The sequence below is a fragment of the Myxine glutinosa genome, chromosome 2, assembly GCF_964187855.1.
Source record: "Myxine glutinosa chromosome 2, kmMyxGlut1.1, whole genome shotgun sequence".
Taxonomy (NCBI): Eukaryota; Metazoa; Chordata; class Myxini; order Myxiniformes; family Myxinidae; genus Myxine; species Myxine glutinosa.
The window spans coordinates 7864312-7880405 of NC_136262.1; the positions used below are offsets into that span (position 1 = coordinate 7864312).

General features: G+C 44.3%; 1 protein-coding gene across 1 annotated transcript in view; it reads right to left on the reverse strand.

The window, feature by feature from the left end:
- The window catches only part of LOC137422073 (ATPase family gene 2 protein homolog B), a 62619-nt gene that overhangs the window by 15118 nt on the left and 31407 nt on the right, over nt 1–16094 (reverse strand). The window contains exons 5-8 of the mRNA XM_068108796.2: nt 13995–14564; nt 13700–13909; nt 13244–13543; nt 9936–10043 (exon numbers count right to left, since the gene is read on the reverse strand). Of these exons, the coding sequence (XP_067964897.2) occupies nt 9936–10043; nt 13244–13543; nt 13700–13909; nt 13995–14564 (1188 nt within the window). The remainder of the gene's footprint in view (nt 1–9935; nt 10044–13243; nt 13544–13699; nt 13910–13994; nt 14565–16094) is intronic.

Below are 16094 nucleotides of genomic sequence, written 5' to 3' on the forward strand. Positions count from 1 at the left end.
TTTGTGCACATTTAGGCTAAGTTGCGTCAACAGGCGAATATGAATTTTTTTCTAAATTTATTCCCCATGGCTAGTCGATCATATGCAGGGTTCGAAATAAGCGCTGGCCCGGGTGCCAATGGCCACCAAAAACTCCGTTTGGCCACCATAAATTGGCCCGGTTGGCCACTTATCAAAATCGTCGATGTATTCGGTCGTTACTTTTCATTACGCAATATCAACAAACTGCACATTAAAGAGGACTCCAGGTCATACGGCAAAGGTTGCACCGACTTGATTTGCTTCCCTCACCAGCAGTTCCGACAGGCGATGTAAATTATCTTCATAAACATTCACCGTGTATCGCTGCTTCTCCTGGTGATGGTAGACGAGGGTATTACGAATAATGATTCAGTCAGTACCTTCAATTGTATCACAAGCAAGAGGACTGAGTATTTTCACAATAGCTTAACCTACGTTGATTTAGATTTCACTTGGCTGCAAAAAAATAATAATAAACAGAGGAATTCCCGCTTTTATGGCCTGTACCCACCTTGGGAAGGTGTATATATAGCAGCTCGAGCCGTCGTTTTACCTTGTGACGTTTTTCAATGCCCGATTCAAATGGTACAATGAAATAATAACGACAATCATTAGCAGTATTAAAAATAATAAAGTGATCCTCCCTGTCCGCTCCTGTGAATATATTTTTTTAATTTTAAGCCATTATAATAACGGTAATTCCATGATCATAATGGTGAATCTCGCCAACACCAGCAAAAAAACAAACTTGTGCAAACAGATTATCCAGATGTCCCATTTATTTATCAGCCTGCCAAGCCAGTCATGCCTTACTAACCGTTTCCATGGAGGCAAGCGCGAGCTTGGTGCTTAAGCCACTTGGCGAGCGCTCTACAAGCTGCTTGGTAGTGGAACACACCGACTGAGTGGTATCGAAAACTGGATCGAACCCCGCTGTGGTCATATGTACGTAACGATTGGCACCAGCAATTAGTCATTACCTGCATCTTTGATTAATGTAGCCCAGGTAGGCTGTTTACATCACTGGTTTCAGTTAAAAACATGGTGTTCATGTTCAATGGTCTATTTTGCTTTCGGCTGTAATCACACGAATTCCTGCCATTTGAAAGTGACCAGAACCATAACTTTTCACAAGTAAAGAAACTTTATTTCATATTAAATAAGATTTTGAAATATTTAAGGATGTTATTACCTCCACCACCAAAGGTGGATGGAGGTTATGTTTTCACCCCTGTATGTCTCTTTGTTTGTGAACAAAATATCTCAAAAAGTTGGACGGATTCTGACGAAATTTGGCATAGATGTGGCGTATGTGACAAGGACAAAATTATTAGATTTTGGTGAAGATCCGGATCTGGCTACAAGAATTTAAAAAATGATTCTTCACCATTGAGACAACAACAGGTATTTTAAGGCCATTTTCCCTGCTAGAGCGGGGGTTAGCCTTGCGGTCCCCATGACAACCTTCTCCATTTTGCCCTATTTTCTCCATCTCCCCTTGTTAACCCCATTGCCCGCATTTCTTCTTCGACCATCTTGAGCCAAGTCTTTCTCGGTCTTCCCTGTCCTCCACTTCCTTCTACATTCATTTCCATCACTCTTCTCAACCAGTCACTTTCATCCTTCCTCAACACATGACCAAACCATCTCAACCTGTTCCTCTTCACAGCATCAATCAAAAGCTCTATTCCAATCATCTTTCGCAATTCATCATTTGTCTTCCTCTCTCTCAACGATACTCCACATCCACCGAACCATTCGCATTTCCACCCTTTCCAGCCTTCGTTGCTGCTCTACATCCATGACCCATGTCTCCCTCCCAAAAATCATAACACTTCTCACACATGCAGCACACACCTTTCCCTTCAGCTTCAACGACACTCCCCTCCTCGTCAGCATGCCACTCAGTTCCCGAAACTTCTTCCATGCACATCTCACTCCAGCAACCGTTGCCGAGTCTGATCCACCTTCTCCATTCGGCACGTCTCCTAGGTAACAAAATGTTTTCACACCTTCCAGCTTCACGCCGTCTCCAAGATCCAACTCAACATTTCCTCCATCTGCAGCTCCCTCTGTGCACACCTTACACTTGAATGTAGCTGCCACACTGGTTAATGACCCTCTCAAACCACTATATTTTTGATGAACCCACTCAGCGCACATTGTACATTGAATGGAATTCACTCCGACACCTTTCCTGCACACAGCACATGGCCACTTCCCAGTTCTTTCCACCTCACCACATGCCTTACCACTTGCCATCACCTTCGTTTTTCCGATATTCACCTTCAGACCTTTTGTCTCCAGACATTCCTTCCACTTGTTCATCTTCTCCTTCAGTTCATCCATACTTTCTGCAATCAACACCAGATCATCTGCACACAACAACTCCCACGGTAAACCCTCCTTTACGTTCCGAGCCAGCACCCCCATCACAGCTACACATAGTAGTGGACTTAGTACCGACCCCTGATGCACTCCCACCTTCACCTCAAACTCACCGCTGTCCTTCGTCCTTACAGCTGTGCACGCTCTTTTGTACATTGCCATCACTACTCTGATCAACCATTCCTCCACTCATAACTTCCTCAATGCACGTCACTACTTCATGTGAAACCCCATCGAATGCTTTCTCCAGATCAACAAACCCAAGAAACAACTTCTTCCTCTTCTCCATGTACTTCTCCTGCAACTGCCTCACAATAAAAAGCGCGTCTGTCGTTCCTCTTCCTGGCAAAAATCCAAACATCATTTCGTCAATCTTCACTTTCTTCCTTATCCTCCTCTCCAACACCCTTTCCAATACCTTCATTCCATGCTCCAATAACTGTCGCTCGATACGAGCCACAGTCCAGAGGGTCACCTTTCCCCTTGTATAGAGGGACGAGGGTACTCAGTTCCCAATCCACTGGAATGCGGCCTTCTTTCACCATCAGATTACAGATCTCCGTCATTCTCTTCACACCCCAATTTCCCGCTGCCTTCAGCATATCTCCCACAACTCCCGTCAGCCCTCCCGCTTTTCTACTCTTCATTGCTTTTATCGCTTCCTCAACTTCCTTCTCGGTTATCTTCTCTGCCGGTCCTAAAACTGGGTTACTCTCTATGTTGCCATCCCATTCATTCTCTGCATTCAACAGTATTTCCATATATCTCTTCCATCTTCCTTTAATTCCATCTGGGTCCACAACGATTTGTCCCACTTCATCCTTCAAGCAACTCACCCCCATCACATCACACCTCTCTTTCGCTATCTGCTTTGCAATCCTGAATACCGCTCTCTGACCCTCTTTCAAATCCAAGCGTTCTCCGAACATTTTCCTACATGCCTCCTGTGCCTTTGCTACCTCTTTCCTTGCAGCCTTCTTGGCTGCCTTATAACTTTCATGCTCTGCCTTTTCTGCCCCCATACCCCTTCAGCCTTCACCTTCTGCCACTCCTTGAACTTCTTCCTCTTCTCATCAATCTTCTTTCCAACTCCATCATCCCACCACCATGTTTCCGAGTGCCTCGGTGGTCCTTTTGTCCATCCACATTGTAATGAAATTGTGTCGAAGTTGAACCCAGGTGTTATGCTGTCTCCGACCACCGAGAGGCTCCTATAAGAACTCGGACGAACATCGCTCCGACACATTCCTGTGACATTTATTCTGTGTGATAGAGTATACTCGAATGGTGCGTATTCCTAGATGTTCCAGGCTTGCTTGCACTAATAGCTAATTCATTGTTACTTCCATGATTAGTGATTACGGAATACTGATACAAAGCTTGATGATTTCTTACAGGTGTTGCCAGAGATCGAAACTGAGTTAACCCTACTATTGGGACAATGTTGTAGACCTTGATTCTTACAACACACATACCTCACCAACGGCTCCCAACAGACTATCTTTCATTGACATCCAACCACTTTCAAGCTCAACCACATCATCCTCTACCATACTCAGCCTCTCTTTTAATAATAATAATAATAATAATAATAATAATAATAATACATTTATTTTATATACCGCTTTTCAAGAAGCACAAAGACGCTTTGACAGAGTACAAAAAAACAAGTGCAAAAAGACAAAAATAAATAGGTAAATAATCAAAGCAAAAGGAAGGAGAAGGAGAAGAGATAGTCAGGGGTTAAATGCTGTGGGTTAAATGTTAAATGCAGTGTTGAACAGGTGGGTCTTGAGTGCTGTTTTGAATGTGGTGAGTGAGGAGGAGTCTCTGATGGTGTGAGGTAGTGAGTTCCAGAGGGTGGGAGCAGCGATGGAGAAGGCCCTGTCCACCCAGGATCTGAATTTGGTCTGGATGGGGGCGGGGGACAGGAGGTTGGCGCCAGCAGAGCGGAGGTTGCGGGTGGGAGTGTGTCTGGAGAGGAGGTCAGTCAGGTAGGATGGGGCCAGGTTATGGAGGGCTTTGTAGGTCAAGAGGAGGATTTTGTACTGGATTCTCTGGGGGATGGGGAGCCAGTGAAGCTTATAAAGGACGGGGGTGATGTGGTCACGGGTCCGGGAATAGGTGAGTAGACGGGCAGCGGAGTTCTGAATGTATTGGAGTTTATTGATGATTATTGAGATGAACCATAGAGGAGGCTGTTGCAGTAGTCCAGACGGGAGGTGATGAAGGCATGGATGAGGGTTTCTGCAGCCGTGGAGGAGAGGGATGGACGGAGACGGGCGATGTTTTTCAGGTGAAAGAAGGCTGTCTTTGTGATTTGTTTAGTGTATTTGTCGAAGGAGAGGGTTTGATCAAAGATGATGCCAAGATTCCGGATGTGAGGGTAGGTGGATACTGGGAAACCGTCAATGTTGAGGGCAAAGTTATGGGTGGATTTGGTGAGCGTTTTTGGGCCAATGATGATTATTTCAGATTTATCATACTTAAGTTTGAGGAAGTTGATTTGAAGCCAGGATTTTATTTCAGTGATGCAGTTTGTCAGGATAGAGTGGGTGGCGGTGGAGATTGACTTGGTGGAGATGAAAAGCTGGATGTCATCGGCGAAGCAGTGGAATTGGAGACCATGACGGCGGATTAAGTGACCAAGGGGGGACAGGTACAGGATGAAGAGGAGGGGGCAGAGAACTGAACCTTGGGGGACACCTTGGGGGAGGGGAGCAGTGGGGGATTTGCAGTTATTGATGGAGATGAACTGGCGTCTGTCAGAGAGGTAAGATTTGATCCAAGAGAGGGCAGTGCCGGTAATGTTAAAGGTGGTTTCAAGTCGGGTGAGGAGGATGGTGTGATTGATGGTGTCAAAGGCGGCGCTGACGTCGAGGAGGATGAGAATGTTGAGGTTGCCGGCGTCAGAGGAGAGGAGAAGGTCGTTGGTGATTTTGAGGAGAGCAGTTTCAGTACTGTGGTTGGAGCGGAATCCAGATTGGAATGTTTCATACCGGTTATTGGCAGAGAGGTGATGTTTGAGTTGCGTGGCTACAGCACGTTCCAAAACTTTTGACAGAAAGGGTAGGTTGGAGATGGGTCTGAAGTTATTTAGGGTGTCAGGGTTGAGTCCAGGTTTTTTCAGATTTGGGTTAACAGCAGCAATTTTGAGGGATGGTGGGACAATGCCTGTAGACAGGGAGGAGTTTATTGTTGCAGTGATAAGTGGAGAGAGAGCAGGAAGGGAGGCCTTGACAAAGCTGGAGGGGATGGGGTCCAGAGTGCAGGTGGCAGTTTTCATTCCTATGAGTAGTTCAGAGAGGTCAGTAGGGGAGACTGGGGAAAACTGAGATAGGGGTTGGCAGGATAAGGGGGGGCAGGTGGTTTGAGAGGGAGCAGGTGCGGTGGTGGTTAAGCTGTTGTAGATGTTGTCAATTTTGCTTTGGAAGAATGAAAGGAAGAAGATGCAGTTGTCTACTGTGAATGACTGGGTGGTGGTGTCCAGGGGGCTGAGGAGTTTGTTTATTGTAGAGAAGAGTGCTTTTGGGTTTCCGGAGCCAGAGTGGATAATTTGAGAGTAGTAGGCAGAGCGGGCACGGGAGAGGGCATCTTTGTAGTGCTGCAGGTGGTCCTTGTAGGCTTGGGAGTGAATTGTGAGACCTGTTTTATTTCGGAGTCTTTCAAGTTGGCGAGCACGAGTTTTCATCAGGCGGAGTTCAGGGGTAAACCAGGGAGCAGAATGGGTGAAAGAAACTGTTTTGGTTTTTATAGGCGCAAGCTGGTCGAGGCAGGAGAGAGTGTGGTTGTAGTAGTCAGTGAGGTCAGAAGGGGTGTGGAGGTCAACAAAGGGAGAAGTGGACATTTTTTCAGAGAGGGTGGATGAGAATGAGGTAGGTGAAAGAGAGTTTACCTTACGGAAGTTGATAATGCGATAATGCCTTGGTGCTGGGGTGGGGATGTTGATGGTCATAGTGATGGCTAAGTGGTCAGAGAGGGTGAGGTCGGAGCTAGAGAGATGGTGCAAAATTAGTCCAGTAGAGCAGACAAGGTCGAGAATGTGACCACGGTTATGGGTAGGAAAGTTGACATGTTGAGCGAGGTTAAAGCAGGTGAGTAAATCAGTGAAGTCAGTGTTTATTGTGGAGTCAGTGGAGTCCATGTGGATATTGAAATCACCGAGGAGGAGGTGATCACTGAGGGACCGGGTATTGAACAGAGTGAGCTTGATGTTGCTTTGTACGGTGGGGATGAACTCAGGTGATTTTGCCAGGGTTTGCAGACAGGAGGCGCGATCGTGTGCGTTGCTGTGGTGACGTTGTCGATGAGTGGGAGTGCGCCGAGTTGACCAGAGTACGGGAATGGAGTGACCCGTTTGTAAGTAAACAAACTTGCGACCGGAGCCTCTATGAATGTATCTGGGTCGTCGCAGGAGTCCGTGGTATTTGATTGCAGAGATGCATGATGGGGTGGAGTGAGTGTTGAGCAGAAGAAGCCTTGCGGCAGAGTACCTTAGAGCCATGCCAGGCAGGAGCGAAGGGGACGAGGACGAGGCCAAGGCCGAGGAGGACGAGCAGGCCTTGCCAGTGTGTCTCCCTCACTGTCACCTCTTTCAACCTCCACACCTTCATTCTCAGTTGGTACTTCACCCGCCAAGCTCTCCTCGCACCTTTCACCCTTATGTCGCAGACAACCAAGTGGTGCTGTGAAACAGCCTCCTCCCCCGGGATCACCTTTGTGTCCCGGAGGTGATCCCCTATCTCGCCTACGCACCAGCAGGTAGTCAACGGTTGTCGTCGACCCACCTGACGTGTATGTAACAAGCTTATTATCCTCTTTCTGGAACTGAGTTTTACAAATCAACAAATCAGCTCCATCAGCAAACTCCAAAATCCTTTCACCTTCTCCATTTCTCACACCATATCCGTAATCCCCATGAACTCCCTCAAAACCATCCATACTCCTTCCCACATGTCAATTTAGGTCTCCTGTCATTCTTCACCATCGAGAGATGGGGGTCAAAAACGATAAAAACCACCGTTTAGATGTTTGGGGGGTCAAATGGTTTAGATATGGGGGTCAAAAACGATACATAGCAGGATATCACAAAAAGTTGTGGAGGGATTTGGACGAAACTTGGTGGACCGGTTGGGTGTTTGACAAGCATAATTTGATTAGACTCTGGTGAAGATCTGAATATAGATTCGGAAATGAGTATTATTTAATTTTTTAAGTGATTCTTCACCATTGGGAGATAGGGCCAAAAACGAAATATAGTAGGTAAGGATGTCTCAAAAAGTGTGTCTGTACCTGTACGTGTGCGTGTGCGTGTGTGAGGGATTTCAGTCGAATCCCAGGCTAATGGGGAACAATATGACCCATTTGGCTCACTAGCGTCTGGCTGTCTGGTCGTCGAGAAGCTGTTGAATCAAACATCTTCGTCTGACCTTGCGTTAAACATTCCTTCCTATGAGCTCCTTGCCTGCCCTTGCCTTTCTCTGAAGCCCAGCCTGGGAAACTGGGGAAATGTTTTGAGTTTATTTTTGATCTTTGAAGTATATTACACAGAATACGAGTTCGAACGAACTGAGATGTTGCTGGATGCTGGCTGTGCGAGGACCAAAAGGTGCTACTAGCTAAAGCACCCATATCTACCATGCATGTTTAATAATCTTATCTCGATCAAGAAATCTCTTGTACACTTGTCCGACTTCAGAAGGTGCTCATTCCCGGGCGACGGGATTAGGGAATCCATGACATGCGTTTGTGTGTATATGTGTGTGTCTGTACGTGTTTGTATGTTTGTGTGTCTCGGTGGTTGTTACATCTTCATATACGGACTTCGGAAGGTGCAATGCGGCCCTCCCAGGACTCAAAGTATCCGTGTGTGTGTGTGTGTGTGTATGTGTGTGTGTGTGTGTGTGTGTGTGTGTGTGTGTGTGTGTGTGTGTGTGTGTGTGTGTGTGTGTGTGTGTGTGTGTGTGTGTGTGATTGGTCGGTAACTCCCTATGAGGGTTTTCTTTTGATTTTTTTTTCTTTCTTTCTTAATGCTTAAAAAAAGGACAATAAAAGCAGCAAATGTTTCTGGACGTTTATCAATTTGTAGTTTAACCACGGAGTGAAGGGACGCACAGTGAGGCCTGTTTCGCGCAAGGCCGCAAACACCCCGGACAATTTTTACGACCCCTGACGAGACCCCACCAACGATCTGAGTTAAGTGTGCACGCACACACGCGCACACACACACACACACACACACACACACACACACACACACACACACACACACACACACACACACACACACACACACACACACACACACACACACAATTATTACCTTGCGCTCGCGAAGCGAAAAGCGGGGTTAAGCATTCAGTTAAGGAATGTGTGCCGTACGTGTGTGTGCCGTGTGTGTCTGCATTTAAAAAATTCATTTATTTTTTATGTTTTTATATGTTTCATATGTTTTTCATATGTTTTTGTTTCATATGCATATATTTTTCAATTCATATGTTTTTATGGCCGGATGCCCTTCCTGATGCCAACCCTTAGTCGCCTCTTACGATGCGCAGGGATACAGTGTACCTATTCTAAATCGGGGTACACGCCGGGATCATTCATCCCAACAAGCTGGTACTCAAAATTGCCGACCTCGGAAGGATGACAGGCTGAGTCAACCCCCCTGGCGTTAATTCAGCGATCGACCTGGATTCAAACTCAGGATCCTAAGATCCGAAGCCGGCACCCTAACCGCTAAGCTAACACCAGGCTTTTGGATAAAGATTTCAATTCAGCTAATTATGGCTGGAATACCAATTCACCGATGACATCATTGATAACACCCGATATACCCCATGGCGAGTTGATGCCATAATGCCAAGTTTCAATTTTTTTCCGTTGAGCGGTTTTGGAGATGTCCAATTTTTTTCCTTTCATCCAATATGGTTGCCATACCATGTGACTTATCTCATCAATATCAATGTTCTCCATGAATAATATATTCTCCATGTTATTCGAGTTATCAATAAAATATTCTCCATGGGGAGTCCATCCTATGTTTAAAGTTTCACATCGATCGGACAAGCGGTTGCAGAGAAAAAAATCGAAATAATCTTATCAGAATTAACAAATCAAATAAATTAATCATCAACTTTGCAAAGTGAACGTTCATCAAATGCTTTCTGCACAAGACGCTCGACAATTGGCACTTTACAGCGACAGAGGCAAAAGTAACCAAAAAACATCATTGCATAATGGTTTACCTCGCACAAAGGTGGGGGAGAGGGATAAGGGGGTGGTGAGGAGGGAGGAAAAATCATTTTTATTATTCGAAAAAAATGTCTTTCCCTTCACCTCACAAAAAAAACCAATATATCTTACATCAATGCCATGCTAATCAAGTTGATTTGCAATAGTCCTAAAATAAAATGCAATTCCTTTTCTTGGACTGGAAGAATAAATTGTTGGAAACATCACAAAGTAGAAATGGCAAGTACCCAGGAAGTTGTGGTTCAACAGTGGAAATGGGTCAAAGTGTGTACCTGAGCATTCGGTGGAGGTACGTATATCCGGCGATCGAGACGGCCAGGCCGGAGCAACGCTTCGTCAATCAACTCAGGACGATTGGTAGCGGCTAGCACCAGAACCGCCTAACAAACACAAGATTCACAAATCACAATAATGGCATATCAAGAACATAGAGTACAGCTCTCTTGTTTACGGCTGAAGCACCATTCCATTAAATTACGACTACAGCGACAATCCGTGACAAGGGAGTCACAAGCATTCAAAATAATCAGATTCATTTGAGTGTTTTGTTTATTTAAAAAAAAAAAATTGTAGGCTTTTCGAATGCTTACCACACGTGTACATATATTCAAAATGCTAAATAATGCATCCCAGTTCAGAAAGTATTCCACTTTGACATTATGGGATATTATGTGAAGATCAGTGACAAAATAAATCTCAATTCAATTCATTTTAAATTCAAGCAGTAATCTTACTATAATTCACCAAATGTCCGTCCGTCCGTCCCTTCCCAGGTACCACAAAAACGGCTGAACCGATCGCAACCAAATTTTGGGTGGGTAATCCTGGGACCCCCTGGAGTAAAATAGGCCATATTGTTTTTCAAATTTCAGCTTTGGTCTCCAGCATTTTCAGGTTTGGACTCCCGCCTAACATTATTGTCCTGGGTACCGCAAAAACGGCTGCACCGATCGCAACGATACACCTCCATGCCCGTGAGATTCCCACGGGTGACCCCACTAGTACAACAAATGCAAAAAAAAGCAAGGGGTGGGAATACTTCCTGAAGCCACAGTCTAACTGTCGTCACATAATCGCCATTTGTCCAAATAAACATACAAGTGTACCGATGGTGCCCCTTGTGCCCATCACATTTATGAACTAGAACAGCACTCGTTAGAGCACTTACCTCCAACAGGCTGAACAGTTTACGTTTTGTATCGCATTGTATCTGGATCCGGATATGAACAAAAATACAAGGGCAAAAAAAACTCATATAATAAATTCGTCCTTGTCACACACCCAACCTGTCTACCAAATTGTCCGACTCCGTCCACAACTTTTTGAGATATCCTGCTCACAGACAAACAGGGGTGAAAGCAAAACTTCCGTCCACAATCAGTGGCAGAGATAATAAAAGTCGTTAATTTTCCTTGGCAACTTTTTAATCTAAAGTAAAACAATTTCAGTGGCAGAGGTAATAAAAGTCGTCAATATTCCACCCTTTATTCGAAAATAAAACATTTTTTAAGATTACACTATCGATTAAATTGCATTCATGAAAGAGTATCAAACTGATGCCAGTTGTGCTGTGCACTGCTTGCACTCTGTCTAGAAAGTTAACCATCACTAACCGAACCAGCATCTCAACTAGATATAAACAAAAAAGGGTCATTCCATGTCAAATCATCAAAGAATCTGCCGTCATCTCTCAGATTTTTGTAAAACTTTGGGAACCAATTGGGACCCATGAAAAACGGCAAGAACTCAAATATTTTTGCTAACAGCCTCTTAATTAGTGAGATACAGACTAACGAACTTTGGACTAATTAGCGCGACGTCGCGAATTCAAATGGCCATATCTCTAAAAGTATAACACCTGGAGAGCTGGTTTTGGTGTCATTTTAAAGGTATTTTCATGCCCTATGAATTTGTCTGGGCAACATTTTCCTACCTCCAACCACAAAAGAGTTATCACAAAATATAAACTTCAATTGTGAATCCCCCAAAAATGTATCCTTCAAATTTCCTCAAATTCATCCCAGAGGTACCTTATGATGTCAAGAAGCTTCCACATAAATTTTGTGATGGGCACTCCAATAGTTTCTGAGATATGAGCAATAATGTACATGTATGTATGGCATATAGGTTCGAAAATCAGCATTTGTAATGTATTATACAATCAATAAGTGAGTTCAAGTACACAGTGTTCACTAACCTGACTTTGGCTTTCAATTTCCTCTTCAATGCAGCAACAGCAGCACTTGTTTCTTTCTTGGAAATACAATATGTCCTTCCAGTTGCAGTGGTTGGTTCAACAGTAGTAAGCACATCCTGGTAGTCAATAGTGAGAGGGTCTGATGGTTCCGGAAATGTATATGATGGGGATGGTCCATGTGGATGGAGGAACTTAACATCCACCTCATGCCTCTCTGGGGTATGTTCCATGACACATGCAACCCACCAGTGACCATCATAATCCACAGTTACACCTCCACCATCATTGTCCTCACTACTGCTAATAGCACTGCTGGTCACTGGTAATGGTATTTCACTCTGAGTCTCTACCACACCTGGTTGTCTTTTTGCCAGTTTCTTACGACACTGGGTACAGATTTTCTGTGCACTTTGCAGTTTGAGGCTTGGATGAGCGGCTATGGCTTTTTGGCTAACAGCTCTCAAGCCAGACGACTTTGGTTTTTCATGAGCTCCAAAGGGATTGCAGCAGGATTTCTGCTTCAAGATGAACTTTTCCTTGGCAGTCGTCATTTTTCTGCAGCTCCTTCAGAAGTGAACTGCCAATTTCTGTTGGTGGCAGGCCTAAGCATTACACTAAGCCAACTTGGACTTTCCCTGGGGATCTTAGACTGTGAAAGTTGCATCACCTCGACTTACCCACATGGGAAATCCCAGTTGGAATTCCCCAGATGAGAATTCCCCTCAGGCCCAGTTGAAAATGAAAGTATATGATACTTCAAAGCAATTGATGGTTGTTCCCTGTGTTCCCTGTCATGGCTAGGTTAGAATGATTGTATAATACATTACAAATGCTGATTTTCGAACCTATATGCCATACGTACATGTACATTATTGCTCATATCTCAGAAACTATTGGAGTGCCCATCACAAAACTTATGTGGAAGCTTCTTGACATCATAAGGTACCTCTGGGATGAATTTGAGGAAATTTGAAGGATACATTTTTTTTGGATTCACGATTGAAGTTTATATTTTGTGATAACTTTTTTGTGATTGGAGGTAGGAAAATGTTGCCCAGACAAATTTATAGGGCATGAAAATACCTTTAAGATGACACCAAAACCAGCTCTCTAGGTGTTATACTTTTAGAGATATGGCCATTTGAATTCGCGACGTCGCGCTAATTAGTCCAAAGTTCGTTAACCTGTATCTCACTAATTAAGAGGCTGTTAGCAAAAATATTTGAGTTCTAGCTGTTTTTCATGGGTCCCAATTGGTTCCCAAAGTTTTACAAAAATCTGAGAGATGACGGCAGATTCTTTGATGATTTGACATGGAATGACCCAAAAGTAAACAAAAAGGTAATCACAATCAATTCTTACAGTTCTTGCTCCTTTACTTACAGAATTATCTTGGTTACTCCACTTCTCCGCTTCCATACGTCGATCATTCTCACAATCGTCCGACCCCAACGCCGCCACAGCGCATCCGACCCCACTTTCGGCACAAGAATGTGGAGATGACATGTGTGACTTGCTGTCCGATAAACGATGCCCCACTCCATCCATCTCCGTAAGTAGAGTGGACAGCAGTCGTGCCGCGGCACCTCCGTCACCTCGAGCTCCAGCACGTACACAAAGCACGGCGTCTAGCTCGTCCAGGAACAGCAGTGATGGTGCTGCCGCTCGTGCACGCCGAAAAAGCTGGAGGGAGTTGTCGGTAACAGAATTGATTACGAAATCTTTTATGTTGTTATTACAAAAAAAAGGAGCTTACAGAAGATATTCAACAGATAAGGAAATAATTTCAAAATCCCATCAGTGTCATGCAAAAAGGTGAAAAAAAAGAAAAGTGTAAACCTCAACTAGCGTCTTCTCAGGATCCCCAAAACCAGGAGAAAAAATATCAGCAGCACCGGCAGACAAGAAGGAAACAGTGAAACTATTGGCTGCTGCCTGAGCCAGACTCGTCTTGGCACAGCCGGGAGGCCCATAAAGCAGAACTCCTCGGGGTGGAGTCACGCCAAGCCGCCGGAGAGCAGCGGGATTCCGCAGAGGCCACTCGATGCACTATGTGTACAAGAGTCGTGTTTATAGTAAGTTTAAGTAAATATTATACTTTATAATAAACTATTTCACAAATTATCTCACCCACCTGCTGCAATTTTAGTTTAACTCCTTGCAGCCCTCCAATGTCATCCCAGGTGAGAAGAGGAATGGCACGTGGTGCGTAACTGCATCGCAGCACTGATGGTCCCACGATATGTAGTGCTCGGTAAAAGTCCTCCATGGTTACCTTGCCTCCAACATCACTCACTACCATGTCCCAACCCCTGCCATCACTCTCACCCAAAGCTTCACATCTACCCAATCCCATGTTCACTGTAGCGTCCACAACCTGACCCAACATTGCCTCACCTCCATCCATGGCTAAACCACAACCACCAAGGTGCAATGGTTTATCATCGCTCACATCTATACTTACTACATTGTCTACTGATACACTGCTGTCCTTCACATTCTTCTCATAAAACTCCGCATCTGCTGTTTCGAAATCAACTCGACCATCAACCTCACCCAGTGCCTCAACTCTTTCATGATCTTCATTCCTTTCCATTTTCAATCTGTTGCCCTCTCCCTCACTTTTCGTCACATCCGATTCGTAATGTCCATCAGAATAGCTGCTGTTCCATTGCTGCCATTTATATGTCCCTCTGCCCAAAGCCTGAGGACACAAAACGTGGGAAGACAAGGAAAGAAAGAAATCACGATTTTACAAAATGTCACAGAGAAACAAACATACCATTCAAGCAAACCCAACTGGTCTTGGAGATCACCGTTGTATTACAAGCAAACAACGTTGGCACAGAATGGTTTAACATCAAGGCAGGGTTCGTAATAAGCAGTGGCCCGGATGCCAATGGCCTCCAAGAAATTCCATCGGGCCACCAAAACCCTGTCCTCGGTGGCCTGTGTAGCCACTAAAAATTGCCACTTTCAAAACAATTTCATTCATGAAAATTTATAAGGAAAAACCAACTTCTGATGAACATAAACACTTTTCATTCACATGGGCGAAACGCCTTCAGTATATGACAGAAATCCCTTTTTTTGTAACAACCCTTAAGGAGGTTTCTGTATTTTTGTCATGAGAAAAGCATGCCACGGTTACAGTGATTCGAGGTGCTATTCTGATCATTTTATTAATCCATTTAATCTAGATGGGGTGCAGTGCTCACAAATTGGGGTGTGCAATGCAGGAGAAAGTCTGTCTATGTCGGTATTTACGGAAATAGTGTCCATTGTTAGATTTTTCTATCGCTATTCCCTGTGAACTCCACGGAAAATACCGAAGTGCCGTCTTTGCTTTGCATGAAGACACGATTCTGGTGCACACAAAAACACAAAACCTTATAATGTCTGTTGGTTGCGGTGAAGTTTGTGACCACTTTGATACAAAACCAAAAAATCTTAACAAGGAACTTTGATGCAGGAGGAGGCCATTTTGCCCATCATGCCTGTGCTGCACCACAACCGCATTAAATAAATCCATCAGGCTCTCGACTCAGTGATTCCAGGAAACCCCTCCAGTACACGAGTTGATAGGGGTAATATATGCTCTGGTTTTGCACCTCATCAATACAATGAATACAATCCCGGTCAAGACAAAATGGTCTATGGATTCCATATACATTCCGATGAACAAGTCCACTGTGTACATACAAGTAACTTTATAGAAAACAAAAACAAGTCCTCTTTCGAAGAGGACTTTCACAAAACATCATGACCCCACTCTTACTTGGAGTAAAAGCCGTACCTTATACGACTTGTACCCGAGTCGAACCTGATACCTGATATGACCCCACTCGTACGTGACACCTGATATGACCCCACTCGTACCTGATGGGTCATATCTGGATGCAGACCTGAACCAAAATCTAATTGTCTTGGTCTTTCACTTACCCAACTCATCCACCAAGTTTTGTAATAATCCCTCCATAACTTTTTTTAATACCATGCTACAGTATATATCGGTCTTGCCCCTATCACTCAATGGTGAAGAATCACTTAATAAATTTAAAAATTCTCGTATCTGGATCCTGATTCGGATCTTCACCAAAATCTAATAGATTCGTCCTTGTCACGCACCCAGCCTGTCCACAAAGTTTCGTCTGAATCCGTCCACAACAAGTCCAACTTGAGATATCATGTTCACAAACACATGGAGATCAGACAGACAAACAGGCATGGGTGA